General features: G+C 41.3%; 1 protein-coding gene across 4 annotated transcripts in view; it reads right to left on the bottom strand.

Annotated features, from left to right (window-relative positions):
- Positions 1-16,010, bottom strand: part of MTCL3 (MTCL family member 3) — a 44,769-nt gene extending 28,759 nt beyond the window's left edge. For 2 of the 4 annotated variants that reach the window (XM_025860886.2, XM_073893903.1), the window contains exons 1-4: positions 15,311-16,010; positions 12,195-13,303; positions 11,519-11,743; positions 9,518-9,676 (exon numbers count right to left, since the gene is read on the bottom strand). In XM_025860886.2, coding sequence (XP_025716671.1) covers positions 9,518-9,676; positions 11,519-11,743; positions 12,195-13,286 — 1,476 coding nt within the window. In that variant the 5' untranslated portion in view covers positions 13,287-13,303; positions 15,311-16,010. Of the gene's footprint in view, positions 1-9,517; positions 9,677-11,518; positions 11,744-12,194; positions 13,382-15,310 lie in introns of all 4 variants that reach the window. The other 2 variants (XM_073893902.1, XM_073893904.1) reach the window with 2 other exon arrangements.
- Positions 16,011-18,482: the final 2,472 nt, after the last annotated feature.

Raw genomic sequence — 18,482 nt, forward strand, 5'->3', positions numbered from 1 at the left:
TGGCATCAACAGACCTGAAAACACGTTTTTTAGCCCTATGTTTCCAGCTTCTTTCTTTCTTTCTCTCTCTTTCTTTTTCTTTCTTTTCTTTTTTCTTCCTTCCTTCCTTCTTTTTTTTTCTTTTTTCTTCCTTCCTTCCTTCTTTCCTTTTCCTTTTTCTTTTTTTTTTTCTGCAAGGATTTCCTTTCTGTGAGATAAAACAGTTTTCCTTTGGACACCCTGAAAGTATTCTCTCTATACTTGCTTAGTGCATTTTCTAAATGTGTGCTAGAGGCGCAGAACTTGGGAGATTGTAGAACTGAGGTCCCTAAAGAGGGCGAGTCATTTGTGGGTCCAGAAGATAGAGGTGCTTGTGAAGGGGTACCCTGAGTCCCAACAGTGCAGTTGGGCAGCATTGGCCAGTGGAGACTATGGGCTTGGAGGCAGGCAGACCAGTGTGGACCCTGCCTGCTTACTAGTGATATTAACCTTAGTGAGCCTTGAGTGTTTATCTCTAAAATGAAACTATTTTTTAAAAAGATTTATCTGAGAGAGAATGGGGAGAGGGGAAAAGGGAGAAAAATCTCCAGCAGACTCCCTGCTGAGCACAGAGCCAGACGTGGAGCTTGATCCCAGGACCCATGAGATCATGACCTGAGGTGAAACCAGGAGTTGAACTCTTAACTGACTGAGCCACCCAGGCGCCCCTAGAATGAAACTATTAACATCATTATACATAAAGTCTCTGGCACAGTGACTGGCTTATAATTAGCACTCAGTGCTGGTAGCTATTGAGTAGCTGCAGCCCTGGGGTAATTTTCCTTATCAGTCCAGCCAAATCAACTGCTGAACTGACTATCCCAAACATCGAAGATTTAAAGCAAATAGTTGGATAGTCTTTGAGAGTGACAAGATCTGCAGTCTTCTCTCATTCTCCAAACCTGCATTTCGTATTGTCTCACCAAAGGATGTAGAAGTCAAACGCAGAGCTGATGTGTAAGGTATCAGGGCTGTCCTCTTGTTTTCGAGCTCCAGTCCTCATTCCCCCCTCCCAGGAAGCCTATGAGACCTTATTCCAGGGAAGACTTGTTGCTTCTGGAGAATAAGAGGTTTGAGAAAAGCAAGGTAGAGGACTAGAAGTTTCTAGGGGATAGCAAAGTCTCAAGTGATCTCTAATTCTGGAAGCAAGGAAAGGCTGGATTTCCTCATCCATTTCCCTCTCTCTTGTTTGTATTACAATAGACACCACGGAAAGAGCCCTGTTTCTGAATCATATTTCTTGTTCTCTCTACAAAATAGGGCCTGAAACACCTCTCCTAATTTCCATACATTCTCTCACTCAAAATTATTTATTGTTTGTGGCCTTTATGTCAACAATTTCTGGTTGTTGCGGACACGATGATGAGTAAGACAAAATTCCGTTCTTACTCCCAGGAGGTTTACAGTCTAGTGTGGGAAAAAGATATATACAAATTAAATATGGAATAAACAGTTACTATATTACAGAAGAACATGGTCTAATTGATTAAATGCCAGGCACTGAACTGGATGTTGAGGATGCTACAGCGATCAAAGCAAGTATCAGCCTCTTCCTCTTAAGTTTTCCATTCTGAGATAATGAACATTGAAGTAGTCAGTATAGTAATGCACATGTGTAAATATTGTCAAAGTGCAACTTCTACAAAGCTGTCTTTTCTATCAGAGAGTAATTAACTTGAGGTCAGAGACTACCCTCATGGTTACACTAACTGTTATCTTGTTATATACACTTATATATATGCTCAATAAACATTTGCTAAATCAAAGTCAGATCAATGTTTTTGGTTTTTAGCCTTGAGAAAAATCCTGGGGCAGAGAGATGCTATTTTCTGCACCACTCGAAGCAGGGCCCTTCTCAGGCAGTCGAGGGTAGAGGGGAGTGGTGGAAAATAATGTTGTGCCCTCTTTAATACCCATCACTGGGCTCTACTGCATGGAGCACTGGGTGTTATATGAAAACAATGAATCGTTGGGCGCCTGGGTGGCTCAGTTGGTTAAGCGACTGCCTTCGCCTCAGGTCATGATCCTGGAGTCCCGGGATCGAGTCCCGCATCGGGCTCCCTGCTCAGCGGGGAGTCTGCTTCTCCCTCTGACCCTCTCCCCTCTCATGCTCTCTCTCTATCTCATTCTCTCTCTCAAATAAATAAATAAAATCTTTAAAAAAAAACAATGAATCGTGGACCACTACATCAAAAAATCATGATCTATTGTATGGTGACTAACATAACATAATAAAATTAAATTAAAAAAAAAAGAATGTTGTGAATTACAGCCCCAAAACCTAAAGGCACCACAGGGACTAGCTGGGTCACAGCTATACCCATCGGAGTCCCTTAAGGAAAAGACTAGGTTGTTTAATGGAGGTCAGTTCTATGTGAGGTTTTTCTCTGTCACACACACACAAAAGCCTAGTGACCTCAAAGAGATTTTTATTATATTCTTGGAAACATAGAGACTTAAACCTTCAGAAAATGTCAGAGAAGTCATATCATCTCAATAATAGCAAAATTAAAATGTTTGATGTTTAGCTGATGACTGCCCTCATTTAGTAGAAACTCTGAGTTTAATGCAACACCCTGATCTCTGTGTCTTTGCATCCTCTGTGGCTTCTATATGTCCATACTACAGTAGGCAATAAATTTACTAGTCAATAAATATCTGTTGATTAAATGAATGAAAAAAATAATCACAGTATAATAATAATAATAGTAGTGAAACACACTGGCATACCTGACTATAAATAAAACTTCAGGGGAGAATAGAGATGAATAATAAAGTAGAAAATGGCATTTTTATAGGAACCTTTGAGAGTATTTAGGTTAACTTCTACATTTATGAATAAAGACTATGCATTTCAAGTTATTTGCTCAAAAGTCACAGGGAATGAGAGGCGGGCCTCAAAGTCAGCTTCTAGACACCATGACATGTGAACTTTCTAATAAACTGCACTCAAATTCACAGCTAATGACAAAATGTCTAAACGTTATTTTCTGCAAAAGTGTAAATTCTTGATTTATTGATTGTATAGATGAGAACTGACAGGTGTTACGAAGGCTCAGCCATCCACTGGTTGTCATGTGAGCCATCCACTGATTGTCTGTTTATAATTGTGAACATTTTCCTGTACTAGGATGAATTTTCTTCATGGTTGCTCTGAAGGCCTGCTCTAAAACTTGGTATTGCCTCCACATCCAGTCACAGTTAGGAAGTAATTTCTCTCAATTTTTCTCTCCCTGCCTTGATTGCTACTGAGCTCAGAGTTGTTTCACAACAATGCACATCCCTTGGATTAAGTTTTCTTTCCTCTTCCCAGAATTCTTACTTGACCAAAGTTTTAAACCCTTCTTTCTTTTTTTTTTTTTTTTAAGATTTTATTTATTTATTTGACAGAGAGAGACACAGCGAGAGAGGGAACACAAGCAGGGGGAGCAGGAGAGGGAGAAGCGGGCTTCCCGCCGAGCAGGAAGCCCGATGCGGGGCTCGAGCCCAGGACCCTGGGATCATGACCTGAGCCGAAGGCAGACGCTTAACGACTGAGCCACCCAGGTGCCCCTAAACCCTTATTTCAAGGGTTATGATTTAATGAGAACCGTTTCAAATTCCTTTTTAAGGTAGGTTAGAGAAAGAAGTTGGAGAAGTAAACAACTCTATAATACCTGTGTGGGTAAAGTACTTCCACGGAGATATTTAAACATATATAAGCTGCCCATCTCTCATACACAGATCACTAAGTTCAGCCTAGAGCCCCAGGACCTCTGTTAAACTGGCAGAGTCCACGGTTGGAGACTCAGTTCCCATCAATATGGTTTACCAGCAAATAAAACAAACATTTCAACATACTTTTTTTTTTTTTTTAAGTAGGATCCATGCCCAGCGTGGAGCCCAACGTGGGGCTTGAACTCATGACCCTGAGATCAAGACCTAAGCTGAGATCAAGAGCCAGATGCTTAACCAACTGAGCCACCCAGGTGTCCCTCAACATACATTTATTGAACAACTTCTATGAAGCCATGCCATTGCAAACATCAGAATTAATAGATATTTGAAATGGGAACTGAATACATAACCAAAAGGAGATGCTTAATTAGGTAAAATTCATATTTATACAGTGCCTTACTGCTTTAAGAATATAAAGTTCAAAATTCCAGCCAAGACACAACCTGGCTATAGGAAGAATCTGTACTTTCAAAGCTTTAAAACACTTGTGCTCTTCATTTAAATAAACAGACATCTGACGTTTACAGTGAAAGTTCAATATGTTTCACAAAATACTCTACCAACAGGGATTGTCTTACCAACAGGGATTTGCTTTTGCTGGGGGCTTGGCATCCAGGTAAAAGAAAAAAGCCACTAATACAGGACTGAGTCTTGGGAATCACTTCAGAGTGCATACAACTGCATATGTAATTTCATGAAAAAAAATCCAATGCAGTTTATAATTTCTAAATAAATACCTCTTTGAAAATACATTCACAACATACGGTAATCTGGAAAACAAGTTTTCCTGTTTACCAAGCACATTGTTTTCTGCTTTTAATTTAGTCCATACTATTCCTGCCTAAGTTACTCAACAAACTCTGAGAAGATGAGACTAAAGTAATAGTGTTTAATTGATGCATTTAGAAATATTTATGGCAATTTCATTTAAAAATATCAGTGACTGCTCTTCTATTTTTCAAATTACAACTACCAGAACCAGGGGGGAAAATACTTGAATGCCAAAGAAATTCCCCCTTAAAACTGTCTCTTGGGATGCTGCTTCGCTGATTTATCACTCAGCATTTCGTTTTTGCACTTAAGAACTTAAACACACCCTATCAAATCCAAGTAAAGTTACACTCATTTCTTATCAAAAAATAAATGGGCAATAGTAAACACGCAGGAGAAACATTTGTTTATTAAAGTTTTCTGTCTGTAAAGAGAGTCTGAGTAAACAGATATATTCCTTATGTACTTAAAAAAAAAAAGACACTACTGTTAAAATTTGTAGTACTAATTATTTTTGTGTTCTAGAATGAGAGTTCACTGTAATTGACAGGATATATTAACCAAGTGCACAGAAAATAAAAGTCCCAAGATAGTGCTATTACAGTAGGCAAGTTAAGAACCCCCCTAGGGCAAAGACCAGGAAAAGTTAAGAAAATTATTTTAAGAGTCTTGCATGAGGTTAAGGGATGAAACAACACAAAGAGGATAGATTCTGAAATAAAAAGGATCAAGTAAACATTTATCGTCATCATCTCAATTACTCTTTCTTCCTTTCCATCTCCAAAGGTCCTCTGTTGGTTATTTCTTTCCTCAAATGTCTGTCATCAATGCTTCTCCCAGTGTCAGATCTTAAAGGTGACATGAGAAGACCCCTCCCTTGTGAAAAGCACAAGGGTTTCAAAGCTCTCAAAGTAAAGTTTCTTCCTACAGCAGCAGGACTTCCTACAGCAGCAGGACTTCCAGAAGTGACCTTCTGTTAACTGTAGCAGAGACTCATCCCTCACAGAGCCCCCTCCATATCCTCACTTTGTGCTATTTGTGCACTAACCTGTTTTGGCATTCATGCTACGAGCTAGTTGTAGTTTCCATGAAATAACTTTTGCAAAAATCTGTCTCTGATTGCTTGTGATGCTGACAGACCATCATTTTCCCTGGGTTACATAAAAGTAAAGGCATTTTTCTACTGCAAGAAAGCATAGTGGTGGTAGCAATCAATGTTTTGTAATCGGATGAAAAAACCATTAAGATTCTAAGAGGTCCCTCTTGTTTGCAACTGGCAGAATACCAACTGTTTGAATACAAGCCATGAGTTGCAATAGACTCAACTAATTATCTCTATTCTGCCTCTACTCAACTCTTCTTACCCCAGTGTCTACTCCGTACTCTCAGAGGAAGAAGATAAGCAGATGGATGGGAGCAGGTGCATAGGACCTTGCGCAGCCACTAGCCTTGAGAGCAATTGGTCAACACCCTTGAAGCCAATTAAACTCTTAGTAAATGGTTTCCAAACACCAGCAGATGGCCTATTGGTCCCAGTTGTGCTGTTCAACATCTATATGACTCCATAATAAGAAACTAAAAACTGGGGAGTTAGAGGATTGCTTCTCTCTAGTATAGTCTACTTAACATTTTATGATTTTACTCCATAACTAGTGTCTTTTTTCATAATGGAAAGTTTGGCCTCGTTCTGTTTTCTCCACTGATTAGAATGCCACAAAGGGATGACAGTTGTGTGGTTAACACTCACCAAGGACTTGAATATGTTTTCATTTTACAACCAAGGAAGTAGATGATTAACTGAAGCTGTCACAGCTCCTACCCCACACAGTGAGACACTTATTATTGTAACTCAGTTTTAATATTGATCTTCTTGGAAGATAACAAAGTTACCATTACAAGAATCTCATTTTAATGAAACATTTCTGATTTTCAAATATATTTTTAAACTACCTTTTCTATTCCTGACACTTTTCTGAACACTATGCAGCTTAACCTCAAATGAATGATTTCAGAACTTTCCTGCCAGAATATTTTTCATTTTTCCATTATTACATTTAGAATCCCCCAGATCTTTCTCATCCTCTCTCTTGCTCTTCCTCTCTATTTCTATTTCTTTTCTCCACTGCCACCCACCTTCTCAAACTGAGAATGCTATTGTAGAGCCCATCTTTTTAATCAAAGGTTACTTTAGAAGCTGATATCCTGAATACATGCTCCTAAATTCCCTACACTTTTTTTTGTTGTTGTTGTAGTCTCTAATCAGGGACTGGAGTTTGGCTTTTAGAACTCCAAGGAGAATGTGAATTTCCTTTTTGGCATGAACATATACCTGCATTGCTTGATGTTACTAGAGTGTTTTCCCAAATCAGAGTCAGAGTCCTGAAGGAAGAATAGTTATAGGGAGGGGTGTAGGGAACAGAATCAAGGAAATACATCTCTACAGTGATTCTCCTGAGGATATTCTCAGGTTCTAGCCCTTCTTCCCGGTAGCCAGACTATTCTGGCTTTTATTTTACAATGGGAGCGGTCCCATCTATCTGGCTAATGGACAGTTAGTCTACAGGCATTTTCCCCTTTTCTGGACATAGAATGAAATCAGAAAGTTCTTATGCCATTCTTAAATCCAATTTTCAGATATTTACTTAAGAAACATTCACATGATACCAAATCACAAAGTATTTCTCTTTTATTCCTGGTAGGCAAATGAAGTTTGTTTTGACTTGAATGTTCTTAATTGCATAAACAAGGAATATGGGAGAAGGCAAGTGAGGTATGAACATGGAATGGAGCCCTAATGGAACTGACAATGAACTTTCTCTTTGCTTGCCTATAAGAAGGTGTTTAATTGCTATGGTTATAGGATGAATTGGGTCCCCTTGATTCACATGCTGAAGTTGTAACCCCAAGTATTACAGAATGTGACCTTTTTTGGAGATAGGGTCTTTACAGAGGCAGTCCATCTACAATGTACAACCTACAATTAGGTAGGTCCTAATCTACAATGACTGATATCTATAAAAGGGGAAATCTGGACATAGGCATCTATAGGGAGAATGTAATCTAAACATGGAGACAGCCATCTACAAGCCAAGGAGAGAGGCCTTGGAACAGATCCCGCCTTCACTGGGAGTAAGCCTGACTACACCTTGACTTTGGACTTCCAGCTGCCAGAACTGTGAGAAAATAAATGTCTATTATTTACACCACCCAGTTGCTGGTACTTTGTTATAACAGCCCTAGCAAACTAATAGAGCCGCCTATTTCATTGTTTTTCCCAGAAATTAAACTTTCATTTTTGACTTCAACTGTACATTATTGTTTAAGAAACATATATGTACATAATTTCATAGTTAATCTCTTAAACTTAGGGGAAAAATCTATGCTATTCTTTAAAGATAATGTCCTGGATTTCATGATAAAAGTCATGATAGCTGTGGGAGATGTTGAGAATCATAAAAACAACATTTTACAAGTGAATAAACTGAGGTAAGTTTGAAGCCTTTTAAGTCACCCAGTTAGTTACTGGTAAGGATGGTCACATGGCTCCCAGTTTCCATGTTTTCCTACTGTAGCACACAGCCATCCTTAGGTATTAGCCAAGAATTACATATCATGAAAATGGTTTTGCCCTAATTTGTCATGTTAAAAGATGTTTAAAAGGATAATATAACAATAAGTAGAAACTTAGATCACAAAATAGTTTACCACACTGAAACTATTTAATACAAATTCCTGACACATATTCCTAATCAGACTTGATATTTTCACTGTTACATAGTAATATATATTTTTATACCATTTTGAGATAAGCACAGCATTGAAACGTGAACTATCTCAGCCCACAGAAAGATTAGGATTTTCATTTAAATTCTGCATATTTAAGCAGAGGAAAATGTCCAGAGGATCATGCGTGCATTTGCTAATTCTCAATAATAGTTTTCACAAGGTGCATGTACATTCTCAGGCAGTTTTCAAAGATGAGTATTTTAATTCAATTGCTACTTATCACAAAGCTAATTACTTCTTGATAAATCTTTTCTGTTTCTTTTCTCCTCCAATTATTTTCTTTGATACTAATTTTGTTCTTTGAGACAATTTAGGGGAAACATGGTAGAAACTTCAAATACCTGATGGGGAAGAGGACTCTTGACTCTTCTACCCTAAAGGGTAGGAACTAAGATGAATTGGTCAAGGTTACAATGAAATAGATTTCAACTCAAAACAAAGCAAACCTTTAAACAGAGCTATGCTGTCACAGAATTGGCTAATGCAAATGATCTTAAAGGTCAGTCACTGGTGATGTTCTAACTATTCGATCATTTGGGGGTTTTGTCATAAAGAGGATTCAAACAGTTATTTGATTTGATTCAATTTGATTCGATTTGATTCAATTAAATGGTTTTTACGACCTTTTCATCCTAAAAGTCTGTGGTTCTATGAACTCAGCAGTAATCACAGGACTAGTTCTTCTTCTCAACACAAGGCTTAGTCCTTCATACTCTTGACATCCTTTGTGTTTGGTATAGCTGTGTAATTTCTTTAACATAAATTTATTTATTTATTTTTAAAGATGTATTTATTTATTTATTGGGGGTGGGTAGGGGCAGAGGGAGAGGTAGAAACCCAAGCAGACTCCAGGCTGAGTGCAGAGCCTGACACGGGGCTCAATCCCACAACCCTGAGATCACGACCCGAGCCTAAACCCACAGTCAGCAGCTCAACCAATTGCGCCACCCATGTGCCCCTCTTTAACATAAATTTAGAGGACAGGATGAAACCTCAGCCAGAGCTCATATATATCAAGTTAGAGATAGGGCTGACGTCAGTTTTTCTTTGCTACTTATTAATTTAGTATGAAGTCATGTGTCTGTTAGTATATTGGGTGAGAACAACAAACTGTTCTATAATCATTAAAAAATGGAATTATTTTAACAGTCATACTAGTCCTGGGGATTCTTTTCTAAAGAACTAAATGTATATGTAGCATACCATGAGATAATCAAATACTAACCTCCTTCATTTTTTCCAGTTCATTCTGTAAAGCTTGCTTTGCAATCTCAACTTCTATAAGCTGTTGCCTCAGTTTTTCATTTTCATCTTCTGTTGTTGTTCGCTTTTCTTCCACATTTTCCAATTCATGGTGAAGTCTCACAGATACATCCTTTGCAACCTAAATTGAAGTGTTTTAACAATAATATGTAATTGAAGACAATACAATAAGTTGGCTAAAGTTATATTCACATTGAAACTACTAAGAGCCAAAAATAAATAAATAAATAAAACTACTAAGAATCAATACACAAATTGTTTCTACCATATACCAGTAATCTTTCCAGATGCTTAATAAATAAGTCATTCACATACATAAGTTATTTAGCCCTCACAACAATCCCATGATATAGGGACTATTACTATTCCTACTTTATAAATGAGGAAAAGGAGTCTCAGAGATGTGAAGTAATATGCTCAAGGTCACACAGCGAACAAGTGGTCAGGTAGTCTGGCTCTCCACTCTGTTCCCTTAACCTCTACACTTGCCAAGGTAATAGATGTTCAACCGTGATTTGTCATGTGTAAAGAAATGTCACATATCTCCTAATTCTACAACAACACTAGATATTTCCTATATCACTCATTTTAAAGACTAGAAAACAAAGTTTTCACAGGTGAGGTGTGGGGCTTGAATTTTGATCCTATGATGTCAGGTGCTTACTTTCAGGAAACTATCAGTCCTTGAGATTAAGTTTGGTTTTGTTTTATAGTGTACATTTTTGCCTTTTGCTTTGAGATCATCTTGGACATTTTAGGGTTTGGAACAAAACCCTTTGGTATAGTATTATGTAGTGGCTCAGAACATAGACTGTAGTTTTATACTGGGTGGGCAGACAGCCTGGCCACCTATTAGCTGATTCCCAAGGCTGGTCGCTGGGCACTTTACCTCTGTAAAAGGTTCAGCTTCCATACAAGAAGATCAAGATGATGCTATTAATAATCCCAACCTCATAGGTGCTTTTTTTTTTTGTCTTGAGCTAACATTTAGGGAAATAATTCACTGTTAATATATATAAAAATGCTTGCCACAGTGCCTGGTGCATAGTGAGCACTGTTAGGAACAGAAAAAAAAATACAATGACTTTCACTAAGTGTTTTCTCACAGCTTTTTTAAAAACAAATAAAGGATAATTATACTTGATTTTCCATATCTTGAGGAAGTTAAAATAATTAAAATTATGTTTGGTTGTCCAAGGTTATGAAGATAACACTGGTTTGGCATTGTCAGTGAATCGGCCTACAGTCAAACTGAACTGAAGAGACCACACCTACTTAAAAAACATATTTCAAGGTTAAAATTTCTCCACTGGGGGAAATTCTAAAGGAACAGCTTCACATTAAGAATGAGGTTCTTTCATTTACTGCACTCGCTCTTTACTTCTCCAAAAGGGGCGGCAAGTTGGACAGATTTTCTTTCAGGGAGTTAGCAAAGTACAGAAAGGAAGGAGTCCTGGAAGAAGGAGGTTACGGGGACTTGCAGCGAGAAACCCTAACTCTAATATCTTCCCAGAGCTGTTCTTGTTCTGGCCTTCAATTCCTCTCCCTTCAGGAGTCTTCATCGCTCTGCTCTTGACTGCCTGATTTCACCTGGCCTTTACTTGGAAGACAGACTCTGGAGGCCCGATCAAGAAACCATCTGCGCACTGCCACGCCCGCGTTTGTGCCGCGGGAGGCGCTCTCCTCCCACTATCTCTGGAAGAGTCACCGTTACACCCAAGAAAGCCCACAGAGCTCGCTTTCCGCAAGGCCTTCCACGCACACTGGAATCTTCAAACCCCTCACTGGCCTCTTCTTCCCTTTCCCCTGCCCGGAACCTGATATTTCGTGGTTAGCGCTGCGAAACTCCGTGTCTTTGCTAATGACCAGTGAAGGCCTTTCCTCGCAAAGAGGTCCTACCTGCAGCCCCTGCCCCCCGCCCCCGCCCCGCGCCCCCGCTCCCCCCAGCGCCGGCGCCGCAGACCTTGAGGTCCTGCTCCAGGCTGCGCAACAGCTCCCCGTCGATTTCCCCAGTCTGTGCGTAGCGGAGCCTTTTGCGCTCGGCTTTGCGGAGGCGGTACTGCAGGATCCGGCAGTTTTTGTTGGCTCTCTCCAACTCGTGGCGCATTTCCTGCAGTTGACAGGCATCCTCCTCGAAGAAAGTGTCCCTCATCTCGTCCATTTCGGTCCTCAGCTCATCAATCTCGTTCTGAGGCGGTGACAGGCCGCGGGTCAAAATTAACCTCGCCCCCTGCCACCCGGACATGCACCGTATGCACCCCATTACAACTCCAAATTCTCAGTTTTATTGCCCCCTCTCCATGAGACAGGAGTGACAGAGCTGAATGAGGAAGAAACTAGAAAAACGGGCCTTCTTTGGGCCTTCTCGAACTCTCCTACTCCACCTCTCTCTATGAAAAAGTGGGACAAACCATGATAATTAGGGAAACGAAGGCCCAATTTTGGATTTATCCAGGTTACTAATCTTAGGCCGTTTCAAATCTAGAAAAGGCCTAGGAGCCCCTTCCTCTGGTTTCCTGTTCCCTTCCCTCTTTAAGGCTCCCTAACAGGTTAACAGCCGCTCACCCTCGCGGGACACGCCCTAATCCTCCGAGGCCCACACCGCCCCTCCCCCACTGGGTTCCCTCCACCCTTCTCACCTTGAGAGTCTCGTTTTCCTCTCTCAGCTTCTCCATCTCCTCCTGCATTTCTTCCTGCTCCTGGAGCTGCTGCGGGTGCGGCTGCGACGAAGGAGGCGCCGCCGCCTGCATGCTCCCTCCACTCGCGCTGCCCTCGGCGCTCTGCTGGGGGCCCTCCGCTGCCGCCGCCATTGGGGAGACGGAAGGGACTGCAAGAGGCTCGCAAATGGCAGGGGCGCCAGCGACCGGGGAGCTGCGGCTGCTGCTGCCGCCGTTCTTAGTGTGCATCTGAGCCGCGGCTGCCGCCGCTGCCGCCCGCTCCTTCTTGAGGTGGAACTGGATGAGCTCAGACTGCAGACATCCTTCCTTCCAGTAGCTCCCACCGCCACCGCTGCCGCCCCCCACAACACCGCTTCCGGAGTTTCTGCTGCCGGGGCCTGGGGTTTTGCCCGCAGAGGAGGATGGTGAAGGGGAGGCCCCCTCCCCGCCGCTGCCGCCCCTCTGCTGAGCGCGTACGCCTTTCCCTCGCCAGCCCCTGGGCGGCGGCGGCGGCTGCGGAGCGCCCCCCTCCCTTTCCCCGGAGCCGCCGCCGGCTCCTCCTCCTTCCCCACCCCCTCCTCCTCCTTCCCCGAGCGGAGGGGGTTCCCCGAGTTTGGCGGACACTGGCTCTAGCTCCCGGGATGGCTCTTCCGACGGGCCAGGCCTCTTGCCGCCCACCGGGGCCAGGGTCGCCGCGGGGGCCGCTTCAGCACCAGCCGCGAGATGGACAGCTCCCGGCGCGGCCCCTTTGGGCGCCAGGGGCGCAGCCTTCTCCGCGCCGCCTCCGCCTCCTCGGGCGCTGGTCGGCGGCACTGAGCGGCTCCCAGTCTTGCTGCCCTGCTGCTGCTGCAGCTGCTGCTGCCGAACAGAGTTCAATTTAGTGCCGGCCCCCACGGGGGACCGGGTGGTCGCGGTCGTCTGTCGGACCGAATTGTCCCTTAGTCTGGCAGGTGATTGAGCACGCTGCTGTTTTCTGCTGCTGCCCTCTGGGTGCAGTCGAGCCTCAGTGGCAGAGGCGGCCGCAGAAGCTGTGGCTGTGGCAGGGGCAGCGCCCCCCATCGGTGGCTGACTCATGGCGGTCTAGGAAGAATCTACCAGATGAGATTTAGAATGGTCCATCACCAGATCATTCTTTTCCCTCCTCAAATCCGCCAACCTCCCTTTCTAATCTGGGATAGAAACAGAAGGGAAGCACACAACATGTCTGCATTGTTACAGAGCAAAGGGTGATTTCCCCATAAAAGAGAAGCCCTAGAAAATCGTGACATTTGGAAAGCACTTAATAAAAGCCTTGAGTTTAGGAATAGGATGCAGAATAGTCAATTCTCATCTTGCCCAGAGAGGCACCATCTCCATTTCACACCATGATGATCTGAAAGCAGCTGAACCTAACATTCTCACAGTAGCAGGTTCTGGCAATGGTGAGATATGGGTCAAAAAGGAATTGATAGGAAGGGAGACTTAAAAGAAAAAAAAAAGGCGAGGGGATAAAGTCAGGAAGAAGCTTCGGAAGGAAAAGGAGATGTCCACATGCTAGAGTTGAATACCCTGCTTTTTTAACTTTGGTTTTCCTCCTTAGTCAATCCGAATTTTAAAACCCAGTTTAGTAGAGAACATTTTATTTAATTACTATTCCCAATTAGAGGAAAGGGGTTATGATGTAGGTTCCTAGAGGAAATTTGCTGTGGATACATGGTACTTGTCTCAGACAGCTCTGACTCTTAATGTTGTTCTTGGTTAGAGAAATGCACCCATTTTCCTTTAGACTAGAACTAAAATAAAAGTAATGAATGACTTTAAATCAACTTCAGTTTAAGAAAGTAATGGCATTCAGAATCATCTATATGGTTTAGTTATTAGTAACCCTAAAAGTATTCTTCTTTAAGCCTTGGTAAATAATTTTTAAAATAGTTTTGGAAAAGTTTATTGGTGGCTCTGCACAATTTCTTAAATTATAGGTGATGACTTCCACATTTATCCTAATTTTATAGTTCTTGTGAGTCATTTTAGTTTTAAGTGTAATTGCCAGATAGAAAATATTTTCATTTTTAAACATCTTATTACATGGTATATATCATAGGTAAAGTTTATATCATAGGTAAAGTTGTACTTTTAAAGTGCCTGGTTCCTCCTTTGGAGCCAAATTCTGAGACAGAATGACCCTGCACCCAAGAAACCTGGTGCATCCTCACTCATGGCGGCACCATAAACCTCTATTGTGTATTTTCTCCAAGATGAAACTATCACTAGCTTTTAAAATCTGGAAAATAGCAAGCCAATGCCTCCTGTGTTCTTCTCCCTAGTGATCCAGCTACCTGATCAGCTGTCAGTTTGGTGTTTTTTCCTTAGAGCTATCATCTCTCTTTAAAGCACTGAAAAGGGTGTGACTAGGCAGAAAGTTCTCCTTAAAAAAAAAAAATCCTCCTATTAGGAGAGGAGATGCTTCCCAGTTATTTTACTAGGATTATTACTGTTATTGTCCATTTTAAGTATCATAGCTTAAGAACGTGCAGCAATTCCTCATTTTATGAAGAAATATTACTGGAAGTTTCCTTCTGCACCTTTCTCTTTTTGGGATCTCCTTCCAACTGTTTAAAAAATCATTGCAAACAAAGAAGTCACTAAGGGGGGAAAAGTTATACACCAACTTATTTTCTACATGTTCTCCAGAGCCACATGCTCCTAGAATGTCTGGCCTAGTTCAACGACATGGGTCACAATAATGTGGACCACTTAAACAAGCTATATTGCCAATATATTGCCAATAATGCAACCTTACTTTTGTTTTGAATTAGGCATAATCACTCAGGAGCTGAGAGCCACCTGACAACGTTTAAATTCGGCCCCAGACAGCTCTAAACCAGGAGAAAGCTCAGGTTCCAGGAACTCGGCTCCCACAATCAAAGGTACCATGCTGTCACGTGATTCTCACAAAGTGACAAGATGCTGTGCCTCTTCAAGGCTTCCCCCGTGGAAATCGCCAACCAAGCAACCCCGGATGGGCACAAACCAACAATTTTCATCTCATATTTTATCTGCCCACTGACCCACCCCATCTCTCATCCCCATCCCTTTAGAAATCCAGAAGAACTGCTCACACCTCTGCAGACGCGATGTAAGTTGATGCAAATCAACAGCGCTTTCCTTCTGATCCTCCGGCGACCTCAGGGTTTATTTTGTTGTTGTTGTCTTTTAAAGACAAGGAAAGTTTAACTTCGTAGTATTATATGCGACTTTTTGGCTGAGCACGACTTTGGGCCCTCTCGCCCCAGTTCCACACCCACTCGATTTCTCCAAACAATGGCGTTAACGTGAAGGTTCGGCTGCCCCCAGGGCCGGTTACTTCCCGCGGGCCGCGAATCGGCTGGAGCTGCGGCTCCGGGCAGGCGAACGCGCGAGGTACCAAGCGGTGCCAGACGCTCCTCAGGAAGTGCACTGATATTCATGAGCTGACCTCACCGGACTGGGCAGGGGAGAGGGCGGGATCGCAAGGGAGGATAGGGTAGAAGTAACCAAAGAGAGGCTACTTTCAAGAGGAAAGAGACGAAGGCGGGGACGGGCCGGGGGGCGGGGGGGGGGGTGATAGGGGAGGTGGTAAGAAGACAAAAAGGCCGGAGCCACGCCCGAGATGGAAGATCCGTAGCCTCACTCAAAGTCCGTGCTGCGCTCCCGTATCCTGTACTTGGCAGGGGATTCCAAAACCACTCGAAATCGGATGCACTGGTTTTCTGCAAAGCTTTGTCCTGGGCGGATCAATCTCCATCAATTATTTACTTGAGCTCTTTTCTCTGGGAGGCGTATTCGAACAGCCTTCCGGGCGTGACTGACGTCTCCTGATGCAGCTGCGAGGAGCTGGCGGGCGGCTGCTGGGAGTTCTCTTTGTTCGCTCACTTTAATTCTCGTAGAGCTCTCCACGCGGTGCACCCTCCCCACCCCCAGCCCGGGCGGAGTCATCAGACGTCGCTTCCCCGAGTAGATAGATAATGGTTGCCAGACCCACCGTCCCAGAGACAAAGGGCTCTTGTGATACCACCACCAATTTAGTGCAAACCGAATAAATATCGGTTTACAGAGATCGTTTACAGCCGAGGTTGCCCTCGGTATATATTCTTTCCTTTATTAAGTTCTAGTTTCTACTGTGAATACAAGAAGCAATTGCTAGAATCCATAATCTTTATTGTAGTGCATATGGTTAACAGGAATCACCGAGTGTATTTATAAAATAGGAAATTAAAGGAAATTCAAGGAGGAAAAGAGGGAATTCAGAATATATGTCTTTACAATGCACACTAACGCATACTGTTCCACAGTAATGTTTTTTAAATCCGACTGGAAAATTCTTTTTCCTTCCAGTTTTTTTTGGGGGGGGGAAGAGGGTGTTAGTAGGAAGGTCTCCCTCATAACTCAAAGAATTCCTTGGTGAACTTGAAGATGAGAATAAAAGTAAACACTACTTTAGAAAGGGTATTTTTTGTTCCAAATTTTTCTCATGTTAATATGTGATTTTGTAAGTAAAAGGTCAATATATTATTTTTTATGCTAACATGAATTTTAGTGCAAGAGATTTTATTTTCTGAGTGTAACATCTTGCATTAAAAATGAAATAAAAACAACTTAAAAGTAGTTTGCATACAAGCAACATAATTACAGCAAAATAAAAAGATGTTTAAGCCCTGGTGATTAGTAGCTCCAGCGATCTATAAGACAAAAACATTCATGTATTCATCTGCTCTAGAATAGATAAGAGCCTATTTTATGCCTGGCACTGTCCAAGGTGCTAAGTATGCAAAGATAAAACAAATACTTCCTGTCTGGGAGGCTCAAGCATATTGAAAGGAATAGGGATAATTTCCATAAATCCTTTGTGTAGTTTTTAAAAGTCGAAATGTGGTATCTGTGACATCTATAAGGAATAGCTCAGACCTCGACTAGTCTACAAAACTAAGGGGGAAAAAAAGCAAAGTAAAATATAATCACAACTTATTTGGAATTTATATTAGACAACTTGTCATTATGTACCCAAACTTGAGTTGTAATTTCCTTAAGAAATACCAAGATCCACAGGTCTCTTTCAATCAAAGTGGATAAATTGGATAAAAATATTTTTTCAGATCTTTACAAATAAAATAATGATATTATAAACATAGTTTATGGACATAAATGTACCTGGTCCTGCTTCTCTAAGAACTTGTACTGTGTTCAGTTGTCTATATTTCAGTTTTTTTCCTAAGGTAGTATTATTTATTTCAGTATAATTAATAACTTAAAAAGTCTAATAAAACCAAGAATTTATTATCATGCCTGCTTAAATCAAGTAGTCACTGTGCTTAAATATGTCATTTCATAATTTAGTATTATGTAATTTCAAGGTTGAAGACTAATAAAGAATAAGAATAAGCAATATTAAGATGCTTCTCTACTCATGTAAATATGCCATAAGAACTTTTGAACCAGAAAATTATTCTTTTATTTGCTAGTTAAAATTATATTTACTCAATTAAGTAACCCCAAAGGTGATTATTCAAAGATTTGTCAGAATTTAGAAGAGCTTCAGTATTATTTTTACTGTGTTTCAGAAGTGGACAGGTCAACTGACTTTTTAATTCTGTAATAATGAATCATCTGCTCTGTTGCACAGCATGACGTGCATCTTCAATCAAGGGAAGAAGGCTAAAGTCTCAATTTCAAAGTCCTTAAATACATAGCTTAAAATACCTACCCTTTGATTCTCAAGACTTTAACTATATAAAGGTATCTTTATATAGCTTTACAGGTTGCAAGATCCTTTCACTTTGTATGCTTAAAATACTGTGAAGTAGATACTATTTTCTCCACTTAAAACATGGAGTAACTCAGTTTGAGATGTTAAGTGACTTATTTAAGTTAAATTTCACAATCAGAACTTGAACTTGGGTCCTCTCTTATATCAAGTCTGCTTTTTATATTCTTCCCACATGCCTCTTTTTCATACCAAGACAAAAAAAAAATCAAGGCTGATTGACCTTGACTTTTACTGATATATATATGCAGTCACAAGCTGCATTTGTTCTCTGGATTACATTTTAGATAATGATTTATGAATCATAGGCTCCTTGGGTTGTAAACATCATGGTTCATCTTTTTATGTCTATGCAGATTACCCAAACCATATTATATATTCTCTTTTGCCTAATTTCTATGCTACAATTTCTCAAAGTGAATGTACATATGTTGTGACCAAAAACTAGTCAATTCATATATTGGATTCACGCTGCTTTATGAATGGCAGAA

Source organism: Callorhinus ursinus, unplaced genomic scaffold, assembly GCF_003265705.2.
Source record: "Callorhinus ursinus isolate GAN/ISIS: 27379988/994484 unplaced genomic scaffold, GSC_fseal_2.0 scaffold6, whole genome shotgun sequence".
Classification (NCBI taxonomy): Eukaryota; Metazoa; Chordata; class Mammalia; order Carnivora; family Otariidae; genus Callorhinus; species Callorhinus ursinus.